The sequence below is a fragment of the Gallus gallus genome, chromosome 21, assembly GCF_016699485.2.
Source record: "Gallus gallus isolate bGalGal1 chromosome 21, bGalGal1.mat.broiler.GRCg7b, whole genome shotgun sequence".
In the NCBI taxonomy this organism is placed as follows: domain Eukaryota; kingdom Metazoa; phylum Chordata; class Aves; order Galliformes; family Phasianidae; genus Gallus; species Gallus gallus.
In genome coordinates this window covers 3,225,016-3,250,315 of record NC_052552.1, presented here as the reverse complement: position 1 = coordinate 3,250,315, position 25,300 = coordinate 3,225,016, and the positions used below count along the sequence as shown (strand labels likewise).

Here is a 25,300-nt window from a genome sequence, read left to right as displayed (position 1 = left end):
ACTATACGGTTGAGATGTATTTAGTGCCCCAAGCGCTCATCGTGTGGTAATGCAATCCCTTCCTCCAGTGTGACGGAGGCAGGGGATCAGTGACTCCTCTGTAATGTGCAGAAACAGAAACCTGGCAGCAGTTCTTTGTGTTTTCAGGTACACAGATGGGTGCTGTGTGATGTCCTTGCCTTGGTAGGCAGTGAGCTGGGCTGGGCTGCCCAGCCTCCCGGAGAGAAGGCTGAGGGGTGTCCCAGTTCTGTGAGCCATCCTCTCACATACTCCTATTTCAGGTCCTTCCAGACCACAAAACCCAGAGGAAAACGAGATGACAGATTTTTAATTAAAAAAAAAATAATAATAATAGTTTGTATTTTCTGCAACAGATGTTTGCAGAAAGAGCAGCAGGCTCATGAACTGCCTGGGGAGAGAGGGCAGCTGCCAGCCTCCCGCTGCTCCCAGCACACAACTGATCAAACTCTGCTCTTGTTGGTTTAGTTTTAGTTATGTTAACAATGTGCAGAACAGCTGAATGATACGGTGAGCTCACGAGAGTAGGGTAGCCTCTTATTTTCTGAGTGAAAACTTAGCATTCACTTGATGCAGACATGAATGTATTCAAGCTCTCTTGTACGTCAGCTGGGGGAAGAGATACAGCCAGCAGAGAAGCTCCTCCGGGTGTCTTTGGTTCATCACTGAAGCTGATCACAGCGAAACACGGTGGTGGGACAAGGGGGAGTCTGGTGAGGAAGGGCTGGAGATGGGGTTGCAGAAATACTTGGCTGCTCCTAACAGGTGCGCTTTGGTACTGAGTGCACAGGGCTGCAGCAGTGTCCCCTGCATCAGCTGCCCATAAAGATGACTTAAATCTTCCATCAAACCTGGACTGGAGCAGTTCTGTTCTGAGCTAGTTGTGAAGGCGGCTGAGCTTGGGGTACCTGGCTGTGCTTTAGGAATGGATCCTCTGTACCTGTTTGCAGCTGCTGCAGGGGATGCGCCTCGAGTTCCAGCCTGTTGTCCTGGCTCAGGGGAAGTGCTGGGTTTTAACTGTTCTCCCTTTCGTGTAGGTGTGGGATCATCCCTGAGCCCCACAGGGGGAGCTAAAGCCTGGGGAAAAGAACTGCTGGAGCGGCCGAGTACAGTGAAGATGTCCCACTGCTGTGGGTTCAGATCCCTGCTGCTGCAGTCTTGGACTTTGCTCGGGATCCTCTGGAAGATGCTGTGTGGCTCACTCCAGCTTCCTGGTTTTCTTCCCTCCTCCTCCTCTCCTTCCACCCTACATCTTAAAATGTTGGGAGTTTGGCTTTTCTGTCTGACAGGGCGAATGTGTTGTGAGTTCTGGGGTGAACAAATGTGGGTGTAGGGAAACTTTAGTTGTTGCTGAATTGGACTGCCCTGGGCATGGATTCCTGTCCTCATATGTGAGCTCTGCTGGGGAGCTCTGGCCTGGCTCACACTCCTCACTTGAACATGGACAACAGTGTGCAGACATTGGCTTTGTGGTGGAGATGGATGGTTCTTCTTCGTGCTTTACTCCTCCTTCTCAGTGGTCACGGGTTGTTCCCAGGGCTTGTGGTGGCTGCATGCTTTCTGCCTGCTGGGGATGTCTGAACTCGGGGTGTCCCAGCCCACAGCAGGGAGGATGCATCTGGTGGCTGCGCTGCGCGGGGCTGTGCTCTGCTCTTGGCATGTGGGTGCTGGATCAGAGCTGGGGGGGTCGGTTTGTTGTTTGCTGTTTGCAGGTGCTGTTTGAACCTATTGACAACTCCTTGCTTGTGTTTTTTTTTTTTTTTTAAGTATTTTCTCCAACTTCTACAAAATAAAGCTTTGTTTCTTTACCAAGGTGTTGTTGAAGCGTGTTGTGCTGGGCCTCTCAGTGCCATGGGGAATATGGATGAGAAACTGTTCCAAGATCTTTCTTCAGGCTTCTTGCGTTGTGTGTACCTTAAAGGTTGTGCTGGAGGACAAATCTCTTGTGTCTGTGTAGATGAATGTCTCTTCATATCTCTGTTGTGTGCATAGCATACAAAACCTTTCCGATCCTTTTATCAGTTTGAGCAACCTGTTCACCACTCTGCTTTATTAGGTTTGATTCCCACTGGCCGATTGCTGTGAACTGTGATAAGATCCAAGCGTGTGGGTCTTGCTTTCCGTACATGCTGTTGACCTTATGGGCTGTGGCTCTTCAGCTATGCGGGATTACAGACATTATCTAATCATGAAAATACAAACTGAATTTCCTCCATGTGAGGCCATGCTGTAATGCATGTGGGACTAATGCTGGTGAGAGCTGCGGCTTTCCCAGGCCTTGTGCAAACAGAGGAAGTTCAGATTTTTATGGAAAAAAAGGGGCAGGCTTTCAGCTGAGCAGTGCTATGTAAATTGCATGCACTCCAAGGAGTGACAGAGCTTTTCTTGGCTGAAAACTCCATCCATCTCACAGGGCTGGGAGGAGCTGAGCTGCAGTGCAAGCAGTGGTGCAGGCCTGTGGCTATTTTTACAACTGGTTGAGCAACTGTGTCTGTTTCTAGGGTTGCACAATGCTTCCCATCTGAGGTATTTGCTTCTCTGTGGCTTAGAATTGTACCCCAAATTTAACTTCTTGATCCAGAGATGTTCTCTGCTAGAGGCCTGCTGCAGGGCTGGCGAGGAAATGAGTCCAGATGCTGCAGAGAGCAAGCAGGGGGAAGCTTGTTTGTTCTGCAGTGTTAGCAGTGATGGATGGCTCCTTGCAGTACTTTGGCTGCTCTGCCAGGGGGACTTGCTGACAACGCTCTGCCTTGTGACTACATTACAAGCCTTTGAAAAAATGTTAGCTTGCACTTCAAGGGTTGTCTTTTAGTTAATCTGTCCTAAATACTGCTGTGACTTTGCCCCTTGGAGTTCCTCTGCTCAGCTGCTCCAACACACAGACGTGGCCTTGGTGTTACAATGAAGGGCAGGAGCCGTGTGTTGGCTTCTACCAGCTCTTCTGGGGGTCTTAGAAGTTCACAGAGTGGTTTTGAAGATCTCAAGATGGAAAGAGCTGTAGGTGTGGGCGTGTGTTGTCTGCCTGCTACGGACTGGAGGAGTGGAGCCTGGTGAGGAGAAGGGAAAAAAGGGCTGCAGAGAGCAGAGCTCGTTAAACAAAAAGAGCTGGAAGGCAACCAGGCAAAAGATGAAGATGGGGTGGCTGGAAGGAGAGGATAAAAACTCTCATCCATGTAAACCTTCAGAGAGCCACAGAATTGGATGCAGAGTGGCATGAGGTGGCAGAAGGCAAGTCTTGGCTGGCACAACCGTGCTTCTGACCTGCACAGAAATGCAAACCCACTGAAGTTCAAGAGGGCACCGTGGGCATTTGGGCAGTCAGGTGCTTCTGCTGAACGAAGTGCAGATGGAGCTTTAATATCCAAGCGTTCCAATACTTTCTGAAACATCTGCTTCAGCAAACAATCATGCCAATGGAGAAAGGACTGGACGGTTCCCAGAGCAAGTTATCAGGGCCTAATCCGGTAAGTTCACAGGTCTGCCTGCCCCTCTGTTCCTGTCTGGGGGTGTGTGTGGCTGAGGCTCTTCAGAGGTGGTCTAACAGTCGCTGTGGAAAAGGAAGAAAGCTGGCAGGATGTGTCCCAGTACTGCCTTTGTGCAGCCAGGATGGGGTCTTGCTTGCCTCCTAGTTGCAGAGCTGCCTGTTTTATCCAGGATCCACTTTTGCTGTTGGTAGATGTTCAGACTGCCATGTCTACATCTTGCTTACCTGTCCAGAAGCCACTACACAGCTCATAAAGCAGTATCTGTATGTGGCTTGTTTGCAGGTAAATAACTTGTTTGCTAAATTACGTCTCACCTTGAGGCCCCAGTTGTAGCTCGAGGCTACGTGTGGTGTTGACTTACCCTTGTTATACTACAGTTCCTTCCCAAACTGCGAAGTGAAAGAGCTGCCCATGTCACTCATGGACAGGCTGTGCTGTGGGGTGCCTCCTAATGAGACTCCTTACCCCAGGCACTGCAGCTCCCAGCCTAATGGCAGCTTTCCCATGGCTCGCTGCTGCTGTTCTTAACTGCGTGTGTTGTCAGCAGATTGACTCCCCTGGAAAGTAAGCCTCATCTTTTAATTATGTTTGCCCCCCCTTTTGCCAGAGATAGCAGGACGTTGTAGGGTCTGGCTCTGAGCACAGGCAGTTGGGCTGGGTGTGAACAGCTCCTGCATACTGACATGCAGTGGACACGTGCAGAGGAGAGAAAACAGCAGTGCTGGGTTGATGCCTTCAGGCAAACGCACTGCCTGGCAGATGATGTTCTGGCAGAAACGTGATGGTAAAATTCCTGTGAAGTTGGCTCTCTTGGCACTGGCTCTGCTCTGCTCTTTGCTCAAGTCCAACAGGGTCTGAGTGGTTGGAGGCAGCAGTTATTGCCCTGCAATTACTGTGAAAGTTCAAGGAGATTTGCTCCCCATCCTGTCTCCCTTCATTGACATCTCCATCTCCCAGGTTTGGTGCCGATGGGCACCTTAGGGATGACGCTGCCTGGCTCTCGTGGTTGGCAAATACTCAAAGCATTCTGCTGTCATAAGCAAATATTTATGCTCTGATGAAGGACTTCTGATGGCAAATGCATCTTCTTTTTGATTTCCATCTATGTCAAGGTTATTTCTTTAAGCTCAGGGAAAGAGTTTAAAAACCATGACAGAAAAGTCTTCTGTCTCAAAATTACCAAATATTGGAGTAGCTGTGAGCCTGCCCAGAGCTCCCAGAAGAATGGCACCCTTCAAAGGGCAGGGATGTTTTGTGAGAGGTTTGTCCTCCTTGCAAATTCCCCACCCTTGGAGCAGAGTAACTCACCTGTCATTGCCTTCTTCTGATTAAAGACCTATGAAAGTGAGGACTACAATAGCTGCTGTAAGCTGTCCCATTTATTTGGGGGCTCTTTGGGCAATTTTTGAAGCCAGTATGGTAACAGCTCCTTCAGTATCTCTGTTAGTACCTGCTGGCTGCAGTGCCTCAGTGGGAATGCTGAGGTTGGGTGAGAGTTGTTGATGGATATCCTGTTTGCATCTCCGTGCAGCCAAAACCCCAAGGGATAGATAGGTGGGAGTGTGGAGCAGCTTTCTGAAGGATGCAGGAGTGTTCTTGATGCGAGCCGCTGAGGACGGTTTCCATAAGATGACTGACTTGGTTTTTGTGAGTCCCTTCCAACTTGGGTTATTCTATGATTCTATCACTTGTCACAAAATCTGACCAAACAGTGCTGTGGGGGTCGTCGTGTTGTGACACGTTGCAGAAGGGATGAATAGCAGAAGTCTTGGGACTGTGTTCCGCTGCCCTGAAGCAGAAGGGCTCTGTTCCCCTTCCTATTTTTAGAGTCTTGCCAGTTTGTAAGCTTTGCTTACAGTACGAGCTGACAGCTGGTTAGTCCACCCTGTCCTGCAAATAAATGGCCACATACATCACTTCCTACTGCCAACAGCATTGAACATTTACATAAGCAGCTTTAGCAAGTACACCTATAGGAAGCAGTGCCTGGCTTCGCTCCTGCTGAGCCCTCACTATTTTTACCATGTGTTCTTTGCCCTTTAAAATACCTATCCAGAAATATTACTAATGGGTGCAAAAAGATAATCAAGGACAAAAGAAATATGCTGAGTAGATTGTGTGCCTGATGATTTCATCAGGTGGGGAGGATGCAGCCAGCTGAGGAATGCATGCAGGGCGCATGGAGCGTGTCTGGCTCAAGATCGGTGTTTCTTTAACTGGGTGTTAAAGACAACGGGACTGATATATAGTTTGGTTTTAGTTACTGTGGCTGCCAGGGGTATCTGTGAACTTTGTATTGTGCTGATAAACTCTGAAGAGTTGTAGTTAATGGTTAACCAAGTCTTGGGCTGCTGTAGGTAGCCTCCTCATGTAGGAGGCTAATGCTGTGCCAGCAGCACGGCACACCTCGCACAGAGCAGGAAAGCAACTGTTATGCTTTGATGTAAAAAGCAGCACGTTCTGTGCATTGGCAAGAACAAACCCAAGAAGAAGGAACCTGCAGTCTGCAGCTGTGCCAAGAGCAAGCTGCTCTGCAGGGTGGGACCAGGTGCAGTATTTCTGCTGGGGGTTAAAGGTGTGCAACCCGGCTGCAGGGTTAGTGCAGCTCGGGGTTATCACTGACCCACGGCAAAAGCCCTCTGTGAGGCTCCATGGAATGTTCTGCTTTTGCTGAAACACAGTGGTTGCCAGGCAGTGGCTGCAGTGAACAGCAGCTCTCCTGCTGTCAACTTGACTGCTGTGCACACTAGTGCTGGGGGAACGGCACCTCTGGGAGCCTTGGCAAAAAGCCTGCCCTCCTCCTGGAGCAGATGAGAGTGCTTCCCCTGTAGCTGGCTCTGCTTTGAGTCTGGCTCTGGCCCAAAAACATCTGACTTCAGCAAGGAAAAGGGAGAGGAGACGTGCAGGAGAAGACGCATGGGATTGGGAAATGACCCAACAACCATCTACTGACTTTGACAGATAGAGCTGGCCATCGATTGGGCGCTTCCTTCAACGTCACGGGGCGGGTTTCCTTTCCAAGGAGGGTGTTTCCATTCCCCGTGTCATCTGTTTTGGCTATAAAAGTCTGTACTCAGCATCTGCAATTCAAACATCAAAATGGAGATGAACGGAGAAAAGCAGGAGAGCTCCAGCGTGGAGGAAGGCAGGAAGGGGGTAAGCGTGCCAGGCTGTTCTCAGCTCTGCCTCCCGTGGGGTGCCAAGCAAGCTTTGGGTTGTGCAGGTCTGTAGTGGAAGGGGACCCAAGATCTCCTCGTTGGGTACCCACAGCTGATCTCAGAGGGAGAGCAGAGATTTGTCCGTTCTTGAACCTGGTTTGTCTGCAGTGCAGCCTTGCACTGAGTCTCCTCATTCGTTCTGTCCATCTGACCTACCACGCAGCTCTGTGAAATTCCCCTTCTGTGTGCGTGTTTTCTGTCCTGCTTCTTAATCCTTTTTAGGCTGCGGAAGTTTCTGGATGAGGGCCGCCTTGCAAAGCAGCATTTGTGGGTTCTTGCACAATGCAGTGCTCCTGTGTGCCAAAGGTTCTCCTAAAAGTGGTGTGTTTGTATAATTAACACCAGCGGCTCTCCTGAGCTCCGGGGATTTGCTAATGCCAGTGAAGCAGTCTGCTTTTCATCACCACTGCAAGTGTGTCAACAGTCTACTGCTAGAAAGTGGTGCTGGAAGGCTCTGCTTTCTCCTGCTGCAGATCCATTGGCTTTTCCACCTCCTGCAGTCCCTGAGAGTGCAGAGCTCTGCAGGAGAGCTGCCGGGGAGCTGGAGGGCGATGAGCACCAGCACTGCTAGGGCAGATGCTCAGTGAGGGCTGTGGCAGCTCCTCCATGTGGAACCCGCACTGTGCTGGGATGTGCAAAACTTGCAGGCATTAAGGATAGCGAAAGGATAGAAAACGGTACGAATGCAAAGTGGAAATGGAAAGTGGTTTTATTACGGCAGCGGTTGTGAGATGTGTTGGTGAGCTATATTAAAAAAAGGCAGCTCAGTCAACAAAGCAGGGCTGGCTGCGGGCTGAGGCTGGAACGGCAGCTGAATGTTTGCAGAAAGCCTCTGTGGTGGTGGTGAGGACAGCGGGCAGGAACGGGGCTTGCTGCTTCACCTGGAGCATTGTCTTCTTAAAGCTCTCCTCCAGCAGCATCCTGCTTTGTTGCCCCAGTAACTCGCACGTTGGAAAAGGAATAATTGCATGCAATTCCTTTCTCCCTGCAGGGTGGTATTCTAAGTGTGATAACTTGGAAATTGTTCCTCATCCAAATGATCCATCAGCAGCAGGAAAGAGTAGAATGAGTTACTGTAATGACTGTGTGCAAATCAAGCAGAACAAAGGGAGTTAGGATGAAAGCAACCAGTTGGGCTTTCTTTGTAGGATAACGCAAAGCCAAAAATGCAACCGGTGAGGCAAAAGGTGTTTCTGTGCTTTTACATGGTGCCATTTATGCTTGAAAGCCAAATCTGATTCTGAGGTGCTTGTCTTTTCTTCTCCCTCTGCAGAGGATGACGCTTCCTCTTGCGCTGGTAACGCTGATCTCTGCCTTTGGATCGTCCTTCCAGTACGGCTACAACGTGTCCGTGATCAACTCTCCAGCCCCGGTAGGTTGGGATGTGGATGGCGATGGAGGAGGTTCAATAGCAGCAGGGTGGAGGAGGAGCGTGGTTACAGGTGTCTGAGCTCCTCGTGCTGCTCCACGTGTGGAGTCACTGAACAGCTGGGGAGCAATGGTCCCTGGCAGAGGACGTGGGTTTGTGCTGAGGCTGTGTCGTGGCTCTGTGCCCAGCAGCGATGGGGCGTGGGGAAATGCCTTCCCTCCTGCGAAGCAGGCAGATCCGATAAGGCAGGATAATTTGTTTGAAATCCGATAAGGCAGGATGACTTGCATAAGGCAAGGCTTCTCCCACTCTCCCTTGCAATCCTATTCCTTGGCTGTTCTGGTCTTATCAAGACACTTGTTTAAAGTTTTATGGCATTGATTATTAATTACCTTTTACAACACAGAGGTTCTGCTTACTGCTAAACACACTCCATATTTCGTTTTAGTACATGCAAGACTTCTACAACCGAACCTACATCGACAGGCATGGAGTCCCCATGGACGCGAGCTTCCAGACGCTGCTGTGGTCCCTCACTGTGTCCATGTATCCCCTGGGTGGCTTCTTTGGGTCACTCATGGTGGGACCTCTGGTCAACAACTGTGGCCGGTACGTGACAGCAGTGTGGCTCAGATAAGGCTGGCCTTACTGGTTGCTCCGGCTCGCCGAGCTCAACAGCATCGCACCGCTTCGATCCTAAAGCAGTCAGCCCAGTGCTGGACTTGGGAATGTGGCATCTCTCACGTGTAGGAGAATTTATTTGATTCCAGTCTGGTCAAGGCCAGGCTGTGTGCTGGGCTCTGAGCCAGGTGGGAAGCAGTGGTGAAAGTCCTGGGAGCTGCATGCAGGCCTCGGTTGCTCAATGTATGCTGAGCTTCCTTCATTCCCTGCAGGAAAAGATGGGACAACAGCCGTTTTCTTTTGGCTGGTCTTTGGGATGGCAGCTCCTCTGGGTTTTGAACAGCGTAACACGAGGGAGGGTCTGTCTGCTATGGAGGTCTTAGAAAAATAAACTGATTCTGTCTCTCTGCTACTTTGCAGAAAAGGCACCTTGCTGATAAACAACCTCTTCTCCATTGTTGCTGCAGTCCTTATGGGAACCTCAGAGGTAGCAAAAACTTTTGAAGTAATCATCGTCTCCCGTGTTATCATGGGGATATATGCTGGTAAGTGAGAGGTTGGATGCTAAAGGAAGAGCAATAAATCTGATATTCTTGGCTATGTAGAGGTCTTTGCACAACAGGAGGTTTCCCAGGTAGCATATTTTAGCCATACACCTGCGTAGCAGTTCTGTGCTTGCTTGATTAGCAGTTCTCCTTGGTGTGTTGCAGAAGTATGAGATCTCTGGCAGGCAGTGGCAGTGAGGCTGGGCTGTGGGCTGCACAGAGATGTCTGTGGCTGCAGCTGCCCTCTGCAGTCAGCATCTGCTCAGCTCAAGTGCCATCAGCCAGGAAACCCGCTGACGGTCATCTGTTTTCCCAACAGATAGGCTGTTTTTAAACATAATAAAAAACAAAAGGGTGCTTCCAAGCTCAAATCATTGAATAGAATGCCAGATCCAGTAATCCATTCCTGGAACTGGCTGTTCTTCCTGCAGGGGTGCAAAAACATGAAAGTGAAGGGTGCAGGGTCACTGGATTTACTGCAAGGCCAGTGGGGAGCTAAGGGGCACAGTGTGAGTTGGGTTGGTGGCTGTGCTGGAGCTGCAGTGACACACACCTGACAGGCATGGGATGGCTGGACACCCTCTGCTGCTCTGAGCTCCTGCCAAGCCACACTGATGAGGGTCCTGACACCGCTCAGATTTAATTAATTGGCTTTGGCTTAGCAAGACTGATGTGCTGTATTGCTTGTTGGTGAGTTTTGGGTATCTGAGAAGACAAACTGGCACAGGAAAACAATGCCATCTATAACGTGCCCCAGTTGCAGTTGTTGAGCTAAGGCAGGAAACACGTCTAGTCTGTTTTGTTTTGACTTTTTGCTCTCTTAAGCCCAGCAGCTGCTCTTAGCATTGCTTCTCTGACTACAAAGGGAGCTGGTAGGAGGGATTCCTCCAAATAGTTTCAATTATGGATAACTGACAGAAGAATCAGGGCTGCCTGTGCCCTGCTGTGGGGAAAGGAGGCTGCTGAATCGAGCCAGCCTGGGGCTCTTTTAGGATCCTGGCATGGTTCCTCCTCTCAAAAGGGACAGCCCTGCAGCTGGGAGGAACACCAAGAGCCCTTCTGTGATGGGCATTGATCAGCATAGTTCTGAGCAATTAGCCACTGTTAATTGGAGGCACTGGTCTACAAGTCACTGCTAGCACTTTTTTTATGAGGACAGTTAGGAGGTTTATTGTAGTGTCATCATTAAACACTGTACCTCATGAAATTAATTTTATAGTGTTTTCCAGTTGTGTTCCAGTTTGTTTCTATGCCTTTTGGCCTTCAGATAATGTCTTGAACTCCTTTATAACCCCTAGCACTTGAAGGCTGGGAACTTAATTACCATTGTAAGATAAGAGTTGTTTGGTCATTTGACTTCTAGAGTTTGGGTTTTGCATGCCAAGGTTTACAGCGTAAGTATGGGAACTGGCAGCTCTCAGGGTTACTGCAGCTAACAATACTGTGCTCCTGAAGAAAGCAGAAATTCCTCTCCTACCTTTCAATTTGCTTTCCAAACATCCCACTGAAGAGAGAGAAAAGCAGCTGTAGTACAGTTTCTTTGCTTGACATGGATAACATTAAATCTTCAGCCAGAGCAAAAGAGTTCAAGTGTGAAGCTTCCATGTGTCCTGTGGTCTAGCAGGGATCACTTTGATTCTGCATGTAAGGACAAAAAGCATCTTATTTGTTGTAGTAGGCGGACAAAAAGCAGATGGTGAGCGTGCTGATGTCAGGCAGCTGCAGGACTGATCTTGTTCTCTGCCTACCAGGTCTGGCCTCCAACGTGGTTCCCATGTTCCTGGGTGAAATGTCCCCCAGGAATCTCAGAGGTGCTATTGGGATAGTACCCCAGCTCTTCATCACCCTTGGCATCCTCATAGCTCAGATCCTCGGCCTTACCAGCATCCTTGGGCATGTCAAAGGTAAAGCCCTGGCTCAGGAAATTCTGTCAGCTCCATGGGGGAAAGATCTCTCCCAGTCACCATCTTGTTTCGTTTGTTGCAGGCTGGCCCTTGCTCCTGGGGCTCACTGGGATCCCATCAGCACTTCAGCTCCTTACGCTGCCCTTTTTTCCTGAAAGTCCCAGATATCTGCTGATACAAAAGGGCAATGAGGATGAAGCGCGACAAGGTATGGCATCACCTGCTGCTGGAAGGTGAGATGGAATGGGGAAAGTCTGACTGTGGGACATGACAGGCAGCAACCAACAGCAAAGCAAGAGAGCATGAAGTCCTTCGCTGACGTGTTGGTGGTGGATGGCTTTTTGCGGCATTGCTCCTTTGCTTCTGTGAATCCCTGACTTCCCATCCTGGGTGCAGTTCTACTGCCCTGGCTTTGCATGTTGTACTGCCTTGATGTAAAGCAGGAGAGCTTTCTGGGGTCTGTAGCTCATCTTCCTCTCCCAACCAGCTCTGCAGCGTTTGAGAGGCTGGGATGATGTGGATGATGAGATAGAAGAAATGCGCCAAGAAGACAAGTCAGAAAAGGAAGAGGGACACCTCTCTGTGTTCACCCTGTGCACCTTCAGAGGCCTGCGCTGGCAGCTCATCTCTATCGTTGTCATGATGATGGGCCAGCAGCTTTCAGGGATCAATGCAGTGAGTAACAGTGGGGTGGGACTCTGTGGGGCAGCAGTGGTGTAGGATCTGGAAGCTTGGAGACAGGAGTGCTCCCTTCACCACGGACACATGTTCTGGGTGATGTTATGGGGGAATCACCCTGACCTGTACCAAACTGTGCATGCATGTGGTTCTGAGCCCAGCTGTCCTGTAAGGGTATTTGGGATGTTTTTGGAGGTGAGATGTTTGTGTCTGGATCTTAACACCAACATCTCCAGCACTGAAATAGTTTTTGAGTTCCTGTGTTCCACTTCTAGGATTGTAGAAACAGCCAGAATAGGATTCCTGTGCTCTGCTTCTGGCCACATTTAAATACATTTGGTTGTGCTGCAGGTCTTCTACTATGCAGACAGAATCTTCCTGTCAGCAGGTGTGGAGACCGACCACGTTCAGTATGTCACCGTGTCCATAGGTGCCATCAACGTCCTCATGACTTTACTTGCTGTAAGTTTCTTTTAGGGCTCTCTGAGCCTCAGCGGGTTTGGATGTCTGGTTTCCAGGCTGCTCTGCCCTCCTCTTGCCATGCAGTGCTCCCCTACAGCTCTCTGGAGCTGGGTACCAACAGAGGCGTGCCTGGCTTTTTGCAGTTCCTGAGTCACTTCCTACTCACAATACATTAGCAAATGGGGGGGATTTCACTGCATTTCTTAATAGCCAAATATTACCTTAATTGAATTGGGTAGAATAAAGCTCTGTGCTTTGATTATTTGATCTCTTACCCTCTTCTGTCTCTTTCAGGTTTTCATTGTGGAGTCCTTGGGAAGGAGAATCCTGCTGCTTGCTGGCTTTGGGTTGTGCTGCGGCTCCTGTGCAGTGTTGACTTTGGCCCTCAACCTCCAGGTGTGTAGCTGCATCGCCCTGGTGCTCCTGGTGTATTTTGGAGTTAGTGTGGGAGGTCTCTCAGTACCCAAATGTCTACCCAAAATGAACCCAGGCAGAGCCATGATGCTGCTGTGTGGATGCTTCTCCCAGCCTATTGTGTTCATGCCTCTGTTGCATCCTCTGGTTGGAAGCAAAGATGGTATACAGAGCATGTGCTCAATGGCTTGGCATGTCAGCCTGGGCATAGCTGGCAACAGGGGATGACTTCTGAACACCCCCAAATCTTGCATCAATTAATGCCTTGAATGTGTTGGTGACTTTGAGTTGAGAACCAACTCTAACTCTAACTATGATATTCCTCACAGAACACTGTCTCATGGATGTCTTACCTCAGCATAGTGTGTGTCATCATTTACATCATCGGACATGCTATTGGAGCCAGTGAGTATGCACAAACTAGTCCAGTCCCCTCCACAGATTGGGTAAAGGCAAGCATTACACTAAGCATCAAACGAAGAGTTCTGTGGGGCTGATCTAAGGAGGTCAAATTCCTCCTGTGCAGCCATGAACCTGGCTGATTGTCAGCTAGATTGGTGCTCCAGCAATCGGAGTGCTGTGCCCATGAGGCAGGGGAGCATCTGGCTTTCAAGAGGAAAAGCCAAAGCACAACTGAGTTTGCACCTGAGATGTACAGTGAGATCTCAAGCAAAGCTGTGTTGAGATTGGTGAACCCTACCAGCTGGGCTGCGATGCTTGCGTCTGTAGGGATGCCTTTGGGATTTCCATACATACAACTCTTCCAGGTCCGATCCCCTTTGTGATGATCACTGAGATGTTCCTGCAGTCATCCCGGCCTGCCGCCTTCATGGTGGGTGGCTCTGTGCACTGGCTCTGCAACTTCACTGTGGGACTCGTGTTCCTCTACATGGAGGTAAGGTGTGAGCAGGGGATGGCACACGGCTTTAGCTCAAAGTTAGTGATCTCTGGGTCACCAATTCGCACCGATCCCAGTAGAAGTGACCCATAGATTGCTATAATGACTTATTTTAGCAGTGCAAGGGGAACTGGTGGGTTCACTTGAGCTTGTGTGACAGGCCCTCACCCTTAGGCACCTTTTCCAGTAAATCCATGGTGGTTTCCAGTAAATCTATCTTGGTGGTATCAGAAGACAGGATCCTGAACCACCACTAGCTTTGAGTTGTTCCACTTGAAGTATGTGAATGTTGCTGTGGCTGCATGTATAACTATTGCAGGATTCAGTGTGTCCAAGCATGGACTGAACACAACTGGAGTATTGCCCTGACCCTTACTCTGTCATCTTTCATTGTTTCAGGCTGGACTAGGGGCCTACAGCTTCCTCATCTTCTGTGGTATATGCCTTGCCACCATGGTCTACATCTTCTTCATTGTTCCTGAGACAAAGAACAAAACCTTCATGGAAATCAACAGAATCATGGCCAAGAGGAACAAGGTGGAGATTCAGACAGATGTGGAACAGATGATGGATTTGCAGACTGTTCCAAGTGTGAAGGCAGACAAGTCAGAAGTTTTGGGCAGTGATCTGTGACACAACCCAGTGCTTAGACTGGCCCAGGTGTTTTCCAGGATCTGATCAGTGGAAGAATATGGCTCAATTCTGACCTTCATTCAGACTTTCTGCACAACTCCCACAGAAGTTTTCAAATAACCCTTTATTTCTGTCTTAAGGTTGTTCTCATTATGAGTAATCAGTGGGACCACTCTGCTTTGTGGCCTGGTGACTACAGAGGCAAGTTTTCCCATTCCTTGTATTTGTCACTAGGAAGGGGCAATGCCTGCAGTCAGCGCAGTTCTGTGATCAAAGAACTGATGTCACAGTGTGGTGCACGTCCCTTATGTCCTGACTGACCCACCTCAAGTGACACAGAACAAAACACCTGGGCTGGGTTTTGGTCAGTCACATGCAAGAAGTGCATTGTATTCCTTGGCCATTCTTTGAACATGACTTTGAGGGTCAGCATGTGTGAGGGCAGGCCTTTGATGCTTGGTATTCTGAGTGGAGTGTGTCAGATGTGCCAAGGTGCTCTGAGAGATGGGTTCATAGGGGCATGCATCCTGTCACCTATACAGAGGACCGTAAGACTGGAAATGCACATGGCTTTAATCTCACCCTTACCCTGCTCACCAGACAGTCCTGAAAAGCTAACTGTTGCTGGTGAGTCCTTCCAGAGCCTTATTCTTGAGCTTAGGAGTGTTCCATTGGCCCTGTGCTTATTCACGGGCTGCTGATACACAGTTGTTCCTGTGGCACTCCAGTCTTTGGAAATAGCTCCTTTTGTTCCTTAGTGCTCACACATCAGCTGCCAGAGTTTCAGCCCCTCTCCTAATCCTTTAATAGCCCCCAGAGGCACTCTGAGTATATGAGCCAGGTGGAGCTCATTCATTCCCAGAGATGTGTGAACTTATTGTGTGCTGGGGTCAGGTTTGGGCAGTGACCATGGGGCCGTGTTTCCAAGCATGTCCAGATCTGCCATTGAGGGCACCTCAATTGAGACATTACAGATAGTTTTCCAAGGAATTAATTTCCCAGGGACCTGGCCTCCTGAAAAAGTTCTCAGGTGTTTAAAGCCTGGTCCCTGAATGGTTCCTTCTGGTTGTGACCCTAAGGGCACAGCTCCACCTGAAGGCTGAACTGGTTTGGAGAAGCAGAGTCTGAAGGACTAGAGCTGACTCACCAAGGAAATAAAAGTGCACACTGATAAGCGGAGGATTTATTAAAGTATTTATTAGTGCAAAGGATTTTAGGGTTAACTACATGATTTAACATGTGGAAATAGAGTTAATTGTTGCGCAATGTTGCTGCTCTGTGGGGGGAAAAACAGCAGAATGGTTCAACAGCCTGGCATGGACTTTGGTGATAGCCCTTCATGTGATGTACTTCAACTTAGGAGATGAGTTTCATACGGGCCCTCAGTCTTGTCTTGTGATGTGCACCTGTTGGAAATGAAGCTGCTCCCATGCTCTGTCTCCATCCATTGACAGCAAAGACTTGTCGTCAAGCAAAGCACACTGACTGTGTGGGACCCACACTGCCCTTTGCATACACTTTGCTATGTGATATACCTGCAGGAGCGGTGACTGGTGATCAATGGGAATAAAGCCTGGTGCAGGAAAGGCACTGAGAATGGAGATGGGACATTGGAGGTGAGAAAAGTTTGGCTTGAGAGAGCTGTTCCTCTAAGCAAAGAAAGTGGCACGTGGGATACAAAAGGAAGGTCCATGGGTGGAAATCTTAACCTAGCAGTGGGAGGGATGTGCAGACACAAGGTGCTGAACTGTGCTCCGTTCTTTGCCTCTGTCCCACTGACCAGTGGAGGCTTTGCTGCCTCGTATCTGCTTGGAAAACAACCTGGAGTGCTAAGCAGGTGCCTAGTGACGCTATAAAAAGTAAAAGAGGAAACAAGCAATTAACCTAAAACAAACAGATGGAGCAAGCTTTCCTTCCTCAGTTTCTCCAGCAAGCAGTTTGCATTCTTCAGCTGCTTAAAAAGTATATGTACTGGGGTCACTGACAGCTGGTGTCAGCCTTCAGCACCACCCCTCCAAAGAGGGTCATGGGGGTTTCCCCCCACGCAATGATATCTCCCTTCAGGTTTCCTGCTTTGCACTGTGCAAGTGCCCGAACGTCTGCAGGGCTGAGGACTTGGCTCCACAGGTTCACGTGTGTCATCCACCCCACAAACCCATTGGAGAATGTCCCAAGAAGAGTGTCTCTGTCCTTCCCAAGGACAAGCATCCCTCCAGCCTGGCTCACGTAGCCTCTCTGAATGCTCTTTGCATCACCAGCAGCTCCATTGAGCCACAGATTTGCTATTCCGGACTGGGAAGCCCATGCCATGCAGTAATGCAGCCAATCCCGTGCCTTGTGGTAGAGGGGGAAGCTGACGAAATGGCCTCCTATCCACAATCCCACCTCTGTGCCTGTGGTCATCACCAGCTCGTTGTCCCTCTCCCGTGTGGAGTAGGAAAGAACAGTCTGAGTGCCCACATGCTGGGCTTGTGTCCAGAAGCACAGGGTGAAGGCTTGGAGAGACATCTCATGGCGGGGACGAACCTCCACAAAGCTCTCAATGTTTTCCACGGGGAAGTAGAAAGCTGGGAAAGTGCTGCATGTAATACCTGAAATGATTGAGAAGCCACCTGTTACGTCCTCTGTGGTGCTTATAAATGAGCCCAGCTCCTACAGAATACACCCACAGGTGCTGGCAGGGGCTGCCTCAGCCATTGGTTTGGCTCCCTTACCCAACCCTTTTGGGAAAAAGTCCTTCTTTTTCCCTTCCTTCCTTTGTTGCTGTCTTTTGTAAAATGAGGACAATGATTATTTATCCTGGGGGAACAGTGAGCTTTAATGCCTCCCTGTTTGTAAACCTGTGCTTACATGTTCCAGGACAAGCTGCAGTTGTTGGGAGAGGCACTAGATTTGGGCAGGGTTTAATGATGCTGGAGCTCATGGATGTCTTCCAGTTGGCCTAGGCGTGGAACAAGGTGCTACCTGCATGCATCAGTACCAAACCTGTTGATGATGTAGGCCATCAAGAACAGCAGGCCTGGGCCATCCTTGGAAGGAAAGCTGGACTTGGAAACAGAGTGTTTCTTACCTGTGTGGCTCACTCCATTCAGGAACTCTTTCTTCATGTCTTGGAGCTGTGTCTGGATTTGTTCCAGTTTGTGGCTGAGCTCTTCTGGCTGGCATTGTTCTAGAGCAATCAGACAGATGGGTTTACTGAGAGCCAGGAGCTACGCGTGGTAATTCTGCTTGCCAGTTTGCAGGAGGTTTAGAGGAAACCTTTGTTTTAAAATGCAGTGCACTGCCCTAATTACAGCACTTGACTCATTAGCCATGGCAGAGCTGTCTGTACACCCGTCCGTGTGCTTCACCCATGCAGAGGCAGGCACACTCAACATGCTGCTTGTGTGGAGTCACAGAGCAATACGACCCTATATATAGGATGATAGGCTATACGGCACTCCACTGCTGCACCATCAGAAGCAAGATGCATGGCAGGGACATGGCTGTTCTTGGGGATTGCAATCACAGCTTGACCTAATTGAAATGGTTTGCAGCCCAGCTCCTTCCTGCCCCGTACCTTGTTTGGGCCTGGCTTGGAAGGAGGCCTCCACCACGCGGCCGTGCAGGGGCTGTGCGTGCCGGTAGTCGTTGCGCAGCGTCCTGTTGTGCCAGTCCAGCAAGGTGTTCTCCAGCAGGCCAATCTGGGGGCAGGGCAGCCTTGTTAGGAGGGCAGCGGGACCCAGGGCTTAGCCTAGAAGTGCAGGGCAGGTCCTGCAGCTGGGGGTTAAACACAGCCCTTTGTGAGAGGGTCTCTCCCTGAGCATTGGCAAGGGAAGGGAACAGCCCAGCAAGGCTCTTATCAGCAGAGTCGTGCTGATGAAGGTGTTTTGCCTGAAGGAAGTAATTTTAAGTGTTATGCATGGATGCAATTATTCTGTGGCGTGCTGCCTAATTACAGGTGCCTGCTGCTAATGCCTTCCCCACCACAAAGTATTCCTTTTTTAAACACAAATGCACTGTCATCCTCCACTGCTGGCATCTCCACTTGACCTTGTTCTCCTGGACACAGTTTGATGCTTTTTTTTTCCACTGCAGAAGATGAACTGCTCTGCAAGACTCTCCGGTAAGCTCACTTTACTGGTGCTATTTGTTCTCTGCCAAAGCCTTTGTGCTGACAAGGCAGATGGGGGGCAGAGCTGGGCATCCTGCCGTGCAGCACCATCCAGCTGCTGGCTCTGAGCACAACGAGGTGCTCAGCAATAACTCAGCCAGAGCACGGACAAACCCCCCACTGTATAGCCAAAAGGAAAGAAACACTTCTCTAGAATTGTGCCAATCATTCTGCAATGATTTTAATGCCCCGAATGGCTCATTTATGATTTTTTTTTTCCTTGTCTCCCTCTTTTGCAGTACTTTTCACCTCGTTGATTCTGGCTGGTCTCTTTTGTGCTTCATCGTGGCTGAACAGCTGAGCAGAGCCTTGTTATTGCTCAACAGACCTCGGGTCTAACAGCCACCAGTAATTCCAGTTGCTTTCGAGTCTATCCCTAAGGCCCTATGAAAGACACCCCCGTAGTTCTGTCAGGCTCTTCTCTTAGGTCGCTGGAGAATGGAGAATGAAACTGGCGTGGAAAGAAAGCATGGAGGAAAGAGAAACTGCTGTGGCTGCTGAGCAGCCCTCAGGTACCTGTGTGTGTGACAGGACGATGGGGGAGTCGAAGATGGTCCAGGTGACACTCTCAGAGCAGGGTGGGGTTGTGAGCGAGCCCTGGTACCTGTAGAAGTGTGAGAGGTTTTCTGGCAGCATGGCTTGGACGTCCAGAGAGGTGAGCTTGGTTGACTGACCTCAAAAGGAAACAGAAGCAGTGTTAGCTGTGAGCAAAGCCAGCAGCAGGGCTGTCCCCAGCCCCAGTACGTACGTGGAGGCTTAGAGAGCATGGAGGATGGAGAAGGGCAACCCCAGCTCTTACCTGCAAACCTGATTTTTGCCAATTTGGAAATGAATTCACTGTAGTAGGTATTCTCCAGGTGTCCTTCCTAAACACAACATAGAGTTGAAAGGTTGCTGAGCTGCCCGGCCTCCAGTAGCACTGCTCAGCCTCAGTATCTTGTAGGCCAGGCATGCAGCCCTACTGCATGCAGCTGGACCTTCCCAGCGTGGGATGAATGGTGACCATGGGCTGTCATTGCTCAGCTTCCCAGGGGTCAAACCTACCACATACAAGAAGGCAAGCACCGCCAGTCCATTGGGTTTGTCTTTGGCTTCTTCAAAGCTTGAGTAGTCTGCAGAGTTGTAATGGACGATGTGCAGCTGCCAGGAGAGAGACAGGGCCGTGGAGCAAGAGCTGACACAAGATTTCCTCTTCCTCAGCACCCTAAAGGGCTACATCCCAACCCCCCTAGCCCCGTCCCTCCAGCCCCCTTTGCAGGTACCTCTGCCACGTATCTCATCCCATCCAACGTGTGCTCGGAGCCGCTGGTCTCCAGGTCCAGGCCTCCCCAGTGCAGGTGCATCTGCACAGCGGTGTAGGGGCGTGGGAGCCCACGGGAGATGGACAGGGTGGGTGGCAAATCGATCTGGACTGCAAAACAGGATTGGAGATGGCCAAAGTGTGGAGCTGGCTCCGCTAGCTGTGTCTGCAGGGCTTTTCCCAGCTGGGCAGCTCTGGGTTTTTTTTCTCAGGCACCAATAAAAATGCTTTAATGTTTGTTCTTGGCATAGTGCATCACGTCTTGCTGAGCTCTGCATGCATTCATTAATGTCTTTATTCCCAGGCAGAACAGAGGAGTAAGAAATCACCAAGTGACTGGCCTCACCTAACCTGCCACCATCACTTTCCATGTTCTGGGCTGTGCATCTCCTCGGGACAGCTGTATGGGGCCGGAGCCCCATGAGCCTGAGCAGGCAGAGCTCTTTGTTTCTCTATGAAGGATATTTACAACAGGACTACAAAAAACCGGTCTTCTGCTGGTGTACAGCCACAAATCATATATCGTGGTGCTAAACATGCTGAACTGAATACTGCAAATGGAGAATTGCCTCATCCAAGCAAAAGCCCAGAGCACGTTATAAAGCAGCAGCTCTCCTTGTTTAAGAGCACATCGTTACTCACAGCTTGGGTTAGAGGTTTATTTGTTTGTTAGCTGCTGCCAGGCAGACAAGATGAGAATGCATTTCCATGCAGTATCCCAAGGGATATAAACACACCCCTTACTTTTTACATTAGATTCCTGCTGAGTGCTTTCCATTGGGGTTTCCTTGTGGAATACTGCCATCCCCTCTTCCCTCACTGAAGTCAGTGGGAAAACCAAGCCTGCCTTTATGGTATCTGTGCATACAGACTGTCATCTGCTTTGTGCGTTATTAGAAATGGGGGAAACACACACATGCAGTCAGAGATGTGAATGCTAACCCTGCAGAATTGGTGTGCAGGCAGTTGGGTAGTGCTGTACGGGAGACAAACAGGAGTGCTGTTCGTGACGGGCTGTAGAAATATGATCACAGCAGTCTCTCTCTGAAGACAGCATCTCATCCCTTCAGCTCCTTGCTCTCCCTCTCTATTGATTTCTCTCTGCAGCAGAGAGAAGAAGGGACTGTTGGGGGAGGAGGATTAGAGACTGAGTGGGCCCTTCATGTTCCAGATGCCATGAAGGTGCTCAGCCCCCCTGAAGCAGTTGTTAGCCAGTTCTTCTCTCGCTGCTCATCTGTAGTCCAAAAGCATTATCCCACCACCACCAGCTGATGAATTATTTAGGTAATGAATTACGCTCCGGCAGCATCCAGGACCTCCTAATGGCAAAGCCTTGCTCAGAGGCCCTGTGTGGCCAAAGGCGAGGTGCTGAGCCCGGGCTGTGCTCCAGCTTCCCTTCCTGAGGGCTGAACACCAACCCATGGCTTGAAGGGAGAACAACTGCTCTGTCTGACTATACGGAACACAATGTCGGATGCAAGCTCACTGCTGAGCTGCAGATCTGTCCCATCACTTCTGCTTCCTGCTGCACAAAGGCAAAGGATGCACTTTGTGGATGCAGAGGGGAGTCGGTAAGCCCCAAACACCACTTGCTCCTTCAGTGCTGCAGTTGTCAGTGCACTGAAAGAAGGGGCCCATCTGCCGTGCTGCAGCTGCCTTGCATCCCTGCTTGATGTCTAACAGACAGTACCTTGCAGGGATGTCACTGCCTCTCATTTCTCTGGTTTGTAGATGCATTTCTGGAAAGCTTTCCTGTGTGACTGGGGAAAAGAGCAGAGCTTGGAGTGCAGGATGAAGTGAGATGGCAGAGCCAAGGAGGGCAAGTTCAAAAACGAACAGCATTTTAATTGGCCAAACCCAGCAGTCTATTCCTGCAGTGGTGTGAGCCTGATGCTCTCCCAGAGCATCTTCTCAGCGGGTGCAGGGCTTTTACAGCGGCCCAAACAAAGGTTGGGGCTTCTGGCCAGAACTACCATTAACATCATCTGCGTTTCAAACATGGGTGCCTTGGCTTTGCTGCCAGCATCCCCTGGGTCACAGCAGCAGTGTGTGGGTCGGGGCAGGGACCGCTGCTGCATGCAAAGTGCAGCTGAAGGGAACTGTGCATTGCGTGTCCTCCAGCACTGAGCCTACTGCAGCCTTACCCGAGTGCCCGTTGTTGGTCATGGTGCAGTCCTCCTGCAGTGGCCGGCCGTACCCGCTCAGCTCCAGCTGCAGCAGCTGCGCGTTGTGCACCACCTTCCTCCTCTGGATGTCAATGGGGGACTGCTGCTTGCCGGCACAGGCAGCGAAGTGCAGTCCCCAGTGCTCTTCATCCAGCTCGCCCTCTGTGTGGAGGAGCAGACAGTTTTATTAGCATGGGAGCTGCTGCTTGCTCAGGAGTCAGAACACATACAGTATTTTGTCTGCAGGGCTGCTGAGCTGCCAAGTGTGAAGCCTGCCTGGTGATAACAGCACGCTGCCTCACCTCTTGTGCCCACCCATGGAGGAAGCGAGTGCACGGCAGAGCAGGCATGTGGGCTCCTGTCCTTCTGACAGCAGCTCTGAGCCTCCTAACCCCGACTGGAATCCCCCCTGCAGAGGTCTGAGCGCTGCTGGAACTGCTCACAACAGCCTGAACACATCGGGCTGTTTGCACTCTCCATCGTGCTGTATTTAAGATCTTAAGGCCGAGCAGCAATTTTGATGCCATCTCTGTCGTGGCTGTAAGTCACAGTGACCGGGGTGACTTTCTCTCCTTGCATCCCTCCAGCACTGCCACATATCCATCACTGTTAGAGCCCTGTCTGTCTGAGACAACCCATGCTACAGCCAGGGAATCATCAGCAAGTGACTGCGCCCTCACTTCAGTGATGGCTTGGAAGGAGAGGTGACTGTTTGGAAAAGAAAGTAGCTTAAGGCCCTCAGCAGCCCCCAGCCCGGGCCCCAGCCACAGCACGGCCCTTCGCTTCACTGAGCTCTGCAAATGAGCCCCTGAAACAATTAACAATCATGTAACATTCCACAAGATGTATAAATACGGAGACGAGCCCCTATGCTGTGAGCTGCACAATAAAACAGGAGCGAGCAGTAGGCAGCGCTTTTCCTTCCAGGATCGCCCCGAGGGCAGCTTCTACTCCAAGATACCACGAAGGTTTTCCCCCTCATCTGAGCCCGTCCATCTGCCAGCCCCGACACCGCATCCTCACGGCTCAGCGCAGCACAAAGCCGGAGCACCGCTTCCAAGATACACAGCCAGCAATAAAGCGGAATGAATTGGCTGCTCACTGGAGAGCTCCTGCTAACAAAAGGAGCAGCAAGCTGAGCGTTGCCTCTGCAGCACGGAAGGAATGTGAGCGCCTCAGCAAGCTGGGAGCAGCAGCCATCCCAAAGCCACCTCCTTTGTGTTACCTCGGTAGGTCCAGTGCACGGCGTGGGAGCAGCTCAGTAGCTGCAGCAGCAATAGGGCCGTCAGGATGAGCATCTCTTCCTACACCTGCAGCCAGATGGACACGGGGAGTGCATGTCTCTAAGAACACCCGGGAAGCAAAAATGCCCATTTCCTCCCAGCTGAGCCCCTCCAGAGCCCGTCCTGCCCCGCGATGTGCTGCAGGCTCCTTTGAAAACGATCACCCTGGAGGTCTTTTCCAACCAGAATGACTGTATGGTTCTACAAAGCCTCTAAAAAGCCCCAGTGGCTTTTAGAGGGATTCACATCAGAGCCGGGAGCCGTTGAGTGCCCCGATGCTCCTATGGGCTCCTGTAGCTGCTCAGTACATTGCCAGACGTTTGCTTTCCCTGAAATGCACCCCAGCCATCACTGCCCAGCAAAAAGCAGCCTTGCAAGGCTCTCCTGGTTGGTGGTTTTGTGCAGCGTGCGCTTAATGTTTGGGAACTGCTGTAATATGGAGTTAATTAAGCAAATGCATACTTTTCCTTCTCTCCCCTAAAGAAATCATTTATCTTGACAGCTGCACTGAACTGTGCCGGGGGCTGAACTAACCAAACGTGCCCTGCGATGCACTCCCTAATCCGTGTGGATCCACTTGGGTAAATAAGCCTTGAAATCCGCTGAGGAGACACTTTGGTGTTCATACCTGGGAGCACTCCTGGATTCCAGACGGCAGCACAGAGCGTGAGCCAACACCAGGAGGGTGCAGTGACCCCGCAGCTGCCCATCACCCTGCACACTCCATTGATCTGCCGGTGCAAAGGGCTCGGGACAAAAGCAGCCCCCAGTGAGCTGGGATGGCAGGGAATTCATCCTTTGTGGAGCTTTTGCAACACGCTGCAGCTGGGATGTTTCACCTGACCTCAGTAGGGCTGCAGGCGTTGCTGTCCCCAAAGCACATCCCTGCTGCCCCAGATGAGCTGCATGGTGCATTGAGCAGCCAAAGGCAATGCAGTGGGGTTTGGGGCGAGCCCATCCCATGTGGCAACAACAACAGAGCCCACCCACTGCTCTTTGCACCACCAAAGGGCCGTGCAAACATTAATTCCCTAACACCGCACAGCTTGGTGGACACATGGGTGGGCAATGCCACCAGCACACCGGGAGAGGCTGCACACTCCCACTGCCATCACCACAGCCTGTGCAACAGGAGCTGAGAGTGTTTCCCATGAGAACCTCGATGATTTTTAGGGCAGGAGAGCATCAAGAAGGAAATGTAAATCCTCCCTGTCTGTGCCATACCTGTTCTGCAGCAGAGAAGCCTGCTTGATAACCTTTTTTTTGCATGAGTGCTGTGCACTCATTCAGACAACAAAGGAGCTGTTATTTGTTTCACCCATACTGTCTGCTGGTTCCCATTCCTAGTTCAGTACCAAACACCATCTCCCAATGGCAGCTGACCATTCGCCTGCCAGCAGGACGGCCAGAGCAGGGCTCAGGTTGCACAGAGCTTGGAATTCACATCCAACTGCTCCAAAAGCTGCCAGTTTACCCTCAGATCTCAACTTCTGATGGGTAGCTGCTGAGAAAGGTGCTCTGGTAGCATCACCCTGCTCGGGCTGAGCAGCACAGCTGGGCAGTGCCTGAGGTCAGGAGGTTGAGACCATGCCCAGAGCAGCCAGCATCCCACCTGTCAGACCTCAGGAGGACAAAGGAGAACTGGAGGAGCGAAGCGATATGTTTTAAGTAAGATGTTGGTCCGTCACCTCCGGTCATGCTGTTTATCTCATGCCTAAAATCAGCAACGTTTCATCACCCAGAGGCTGCAAGGTTAAAGCAGAGGGGGGTGAGAAGGTGGAAAGTCAGAAGGGGTTTGGATTGCCTGGAAGGGAACACCCGAGAAGCCATGCAAGAGCTGCAATAGAAGCAGTGTTGGGCAGTGCCGTTACCTTTCCAGCGACCGCTCCTCGGAGCCCCCAAGGGCTGCAGGTGGGAGATGCACTCAGGAAGGCCTCGTTGCAAGGCTGCTGGTGCACAGGGCTGCTTTTTGGATGAAACCTATGGAAACAGGGCCCAGCTGGCAGAGCTGAGCTGAGGAGCACTTGCCCTTCAGCTGTGCACTGAGGAAGGAAGAGAGATCCCTGCAGTCTTAAGGAAATGCATGCACAGAGCAAAAGCTCTCATCCTGGCAGGCAGCCTGCTGTGCACGGAGCTGCTGGGGTGTATGAGTGT

General features: G+C 50.7%; 3 protein-coding genes and 1 long non-coding RNA gene across 7 annotated transcripts in view; 2 read left to right on the top strand and 2 right to left on the bottom strand.

The window, feature by feature from the left end:
• GPR157 (G protein-coupled receptor 157) overlaps positions 1-1,830 on the top strand; it is an 8,823-nt gene extending 6,993 nt beyond the window's left edge. Inside the window, exon 5 of the mRNA XM_417598.8 lies at positions 1,056-1,830. The gene's annotated coding sequence lies outside the window, so the exon portion shown is untranslated. The remainder of the gene's footprint in view (positions 1-1,055) is intronic.
• Positions 1,514-6,182, bottom strand: LOC121107379. Its single transcript, XR_005841449.1, has 2 exons — positions 6,127-6,182; positions 1,514-5,393 (listed from the first exon to the last, which is right to left on the bottom strand). It is a non-coding gene; the product is annotated as an uncharacterized LOC121107379 (long non-coding RNA).
• Positions 2,892-19,946, top strand: SLC2A5 (solute carrier family 2 member 5). 2 transcript variants are annotated; one of them, XR_005841447.2, is made up of 13 exons: positions 6,593-6,659; positions 7,995-8,093; positions 8,539-8,699; positions 9,132-9,256; positions 11,008-11,160; positions 11,243-11,368; positions 11,648-11,835; positions 12,190-12,300; positions 12,595-12,696; positions 13,044-13,119; positions 13,482-13,609; positions 14,012-18,350; positions 18,638-19,946. XR_005841447.2 is itself a non-coding variant. In XM_004947446.5 (12 exons), exons 1-12 carry the CDS (start codon positions 3,426-3,428, stop codon positions 14,243-14,245), a joined length of 1,560 nt encoding a protein of 519 aa, XP_004947503.1. In that variant the 5' UTR covers positions 2,892-3,425; the 3' UTR covers positions 14,246-14,384. The 2 variants fall into 2 exon arrangements, 1 of the variants encoding a protein (XP_004947503.1); XM_004947446.5 differs by lacking the exons at positions 6,593-6,659; positions 18,638-19,946 and adding an exon at positions 2,892-3,482 and having other exon boundaries at positions 14,012-14,384.
• On the bottom strand, positions 15,426-25,300 carry CA6 (carbonic anhydrase 6). Of its 3 annotated transcripts, none has more exons than XM_040651330.2 (10): positions 25,018-25,300; positions 23,089-23,173; positions 21,843-22,025; positions 19,661-19,809; positions 19,439-19,538; positions 19,198-19,260; positions 18,915-19,072; positions 17,805-17,928; positions 17,329-17,414; positions 15,426-16,867 (listed from the first exon to the last, which is right to left on the bottom strand). In XM_040651330.2, exons 2-10 carry the CDS (start codon positions 23,159-23,161, stop codon positions 16,223-16,225), a joined length of 1,581 nt encoding a protein of 526 aa, XP_040507264.1. In that variant the 5' UTR covers positions 23,162-23,173; positions 25,018-25,300; the 3' UTR covers positions 15,426-16,222. The 3 variants fall into 3 exon arrangements, with proteins under 3 accessions (XP_040507264.1, XP_425745.5, XP_040507263.1); XM_425745.8 differs by having other exon boundaries at positions 15,426-16,836; positions 17,316-17,414; positions 19,198-19,264; positions 19,443-19,538; XM_040651329.2 differs by lacking the exon at positions 23,089-23,173 and having other exon boundaries at positions 15,426-16,836; positions 17,316-17,414; positions 19,198-19,264; positions 19,443-19,538.

Bases quoted from the DNA above. Each gene is read 5' to 3' on its own strand.
- SLC2A5 (XM_004947446.5), top strand. From the start codon at position 3,426: ATGCCAATGGAGAAAGGACTGGACGGTTCCCAGAGCAAGTTATCAGGG. The intron at 11,369-11,647 runs GTATGGCATCAC...TCTCCCAACCAG, and splicing joins TGAGGATGAAGCGCGACAAG to CTCTGCAGCGTTTGAGAGGC. The intron at 13,120-13,481 runs GTGAGTATGCAC...CAACTCTTCCAG, and splicing joins CGGACATGCTATTGGAGCCA to GTCCGATCCCCTTTGTGATG.
- CA6 (XM_040651330.2), bottom strand. From the start codon at position 23,161: ATGCTCATCCTGACGGCCCTATTGCTGCTGCAGCTACTGAGCTGCTCC. The intron at 19,261-19,438 runs GTTTGACCCCTG...GTGTTTAGGAAG, and splicing joins TGCCTTCTTGTATGTGGTAG to GACACCTGGAGAATACCTAC. The intron at 19,073-19,197 runs GTAAGAGCTGGG...TTTCCTTTTGAG, and splicing joins GGCAAAAATCAGGTTTGCAG to GTCAGTCAACCAAGCTCACC.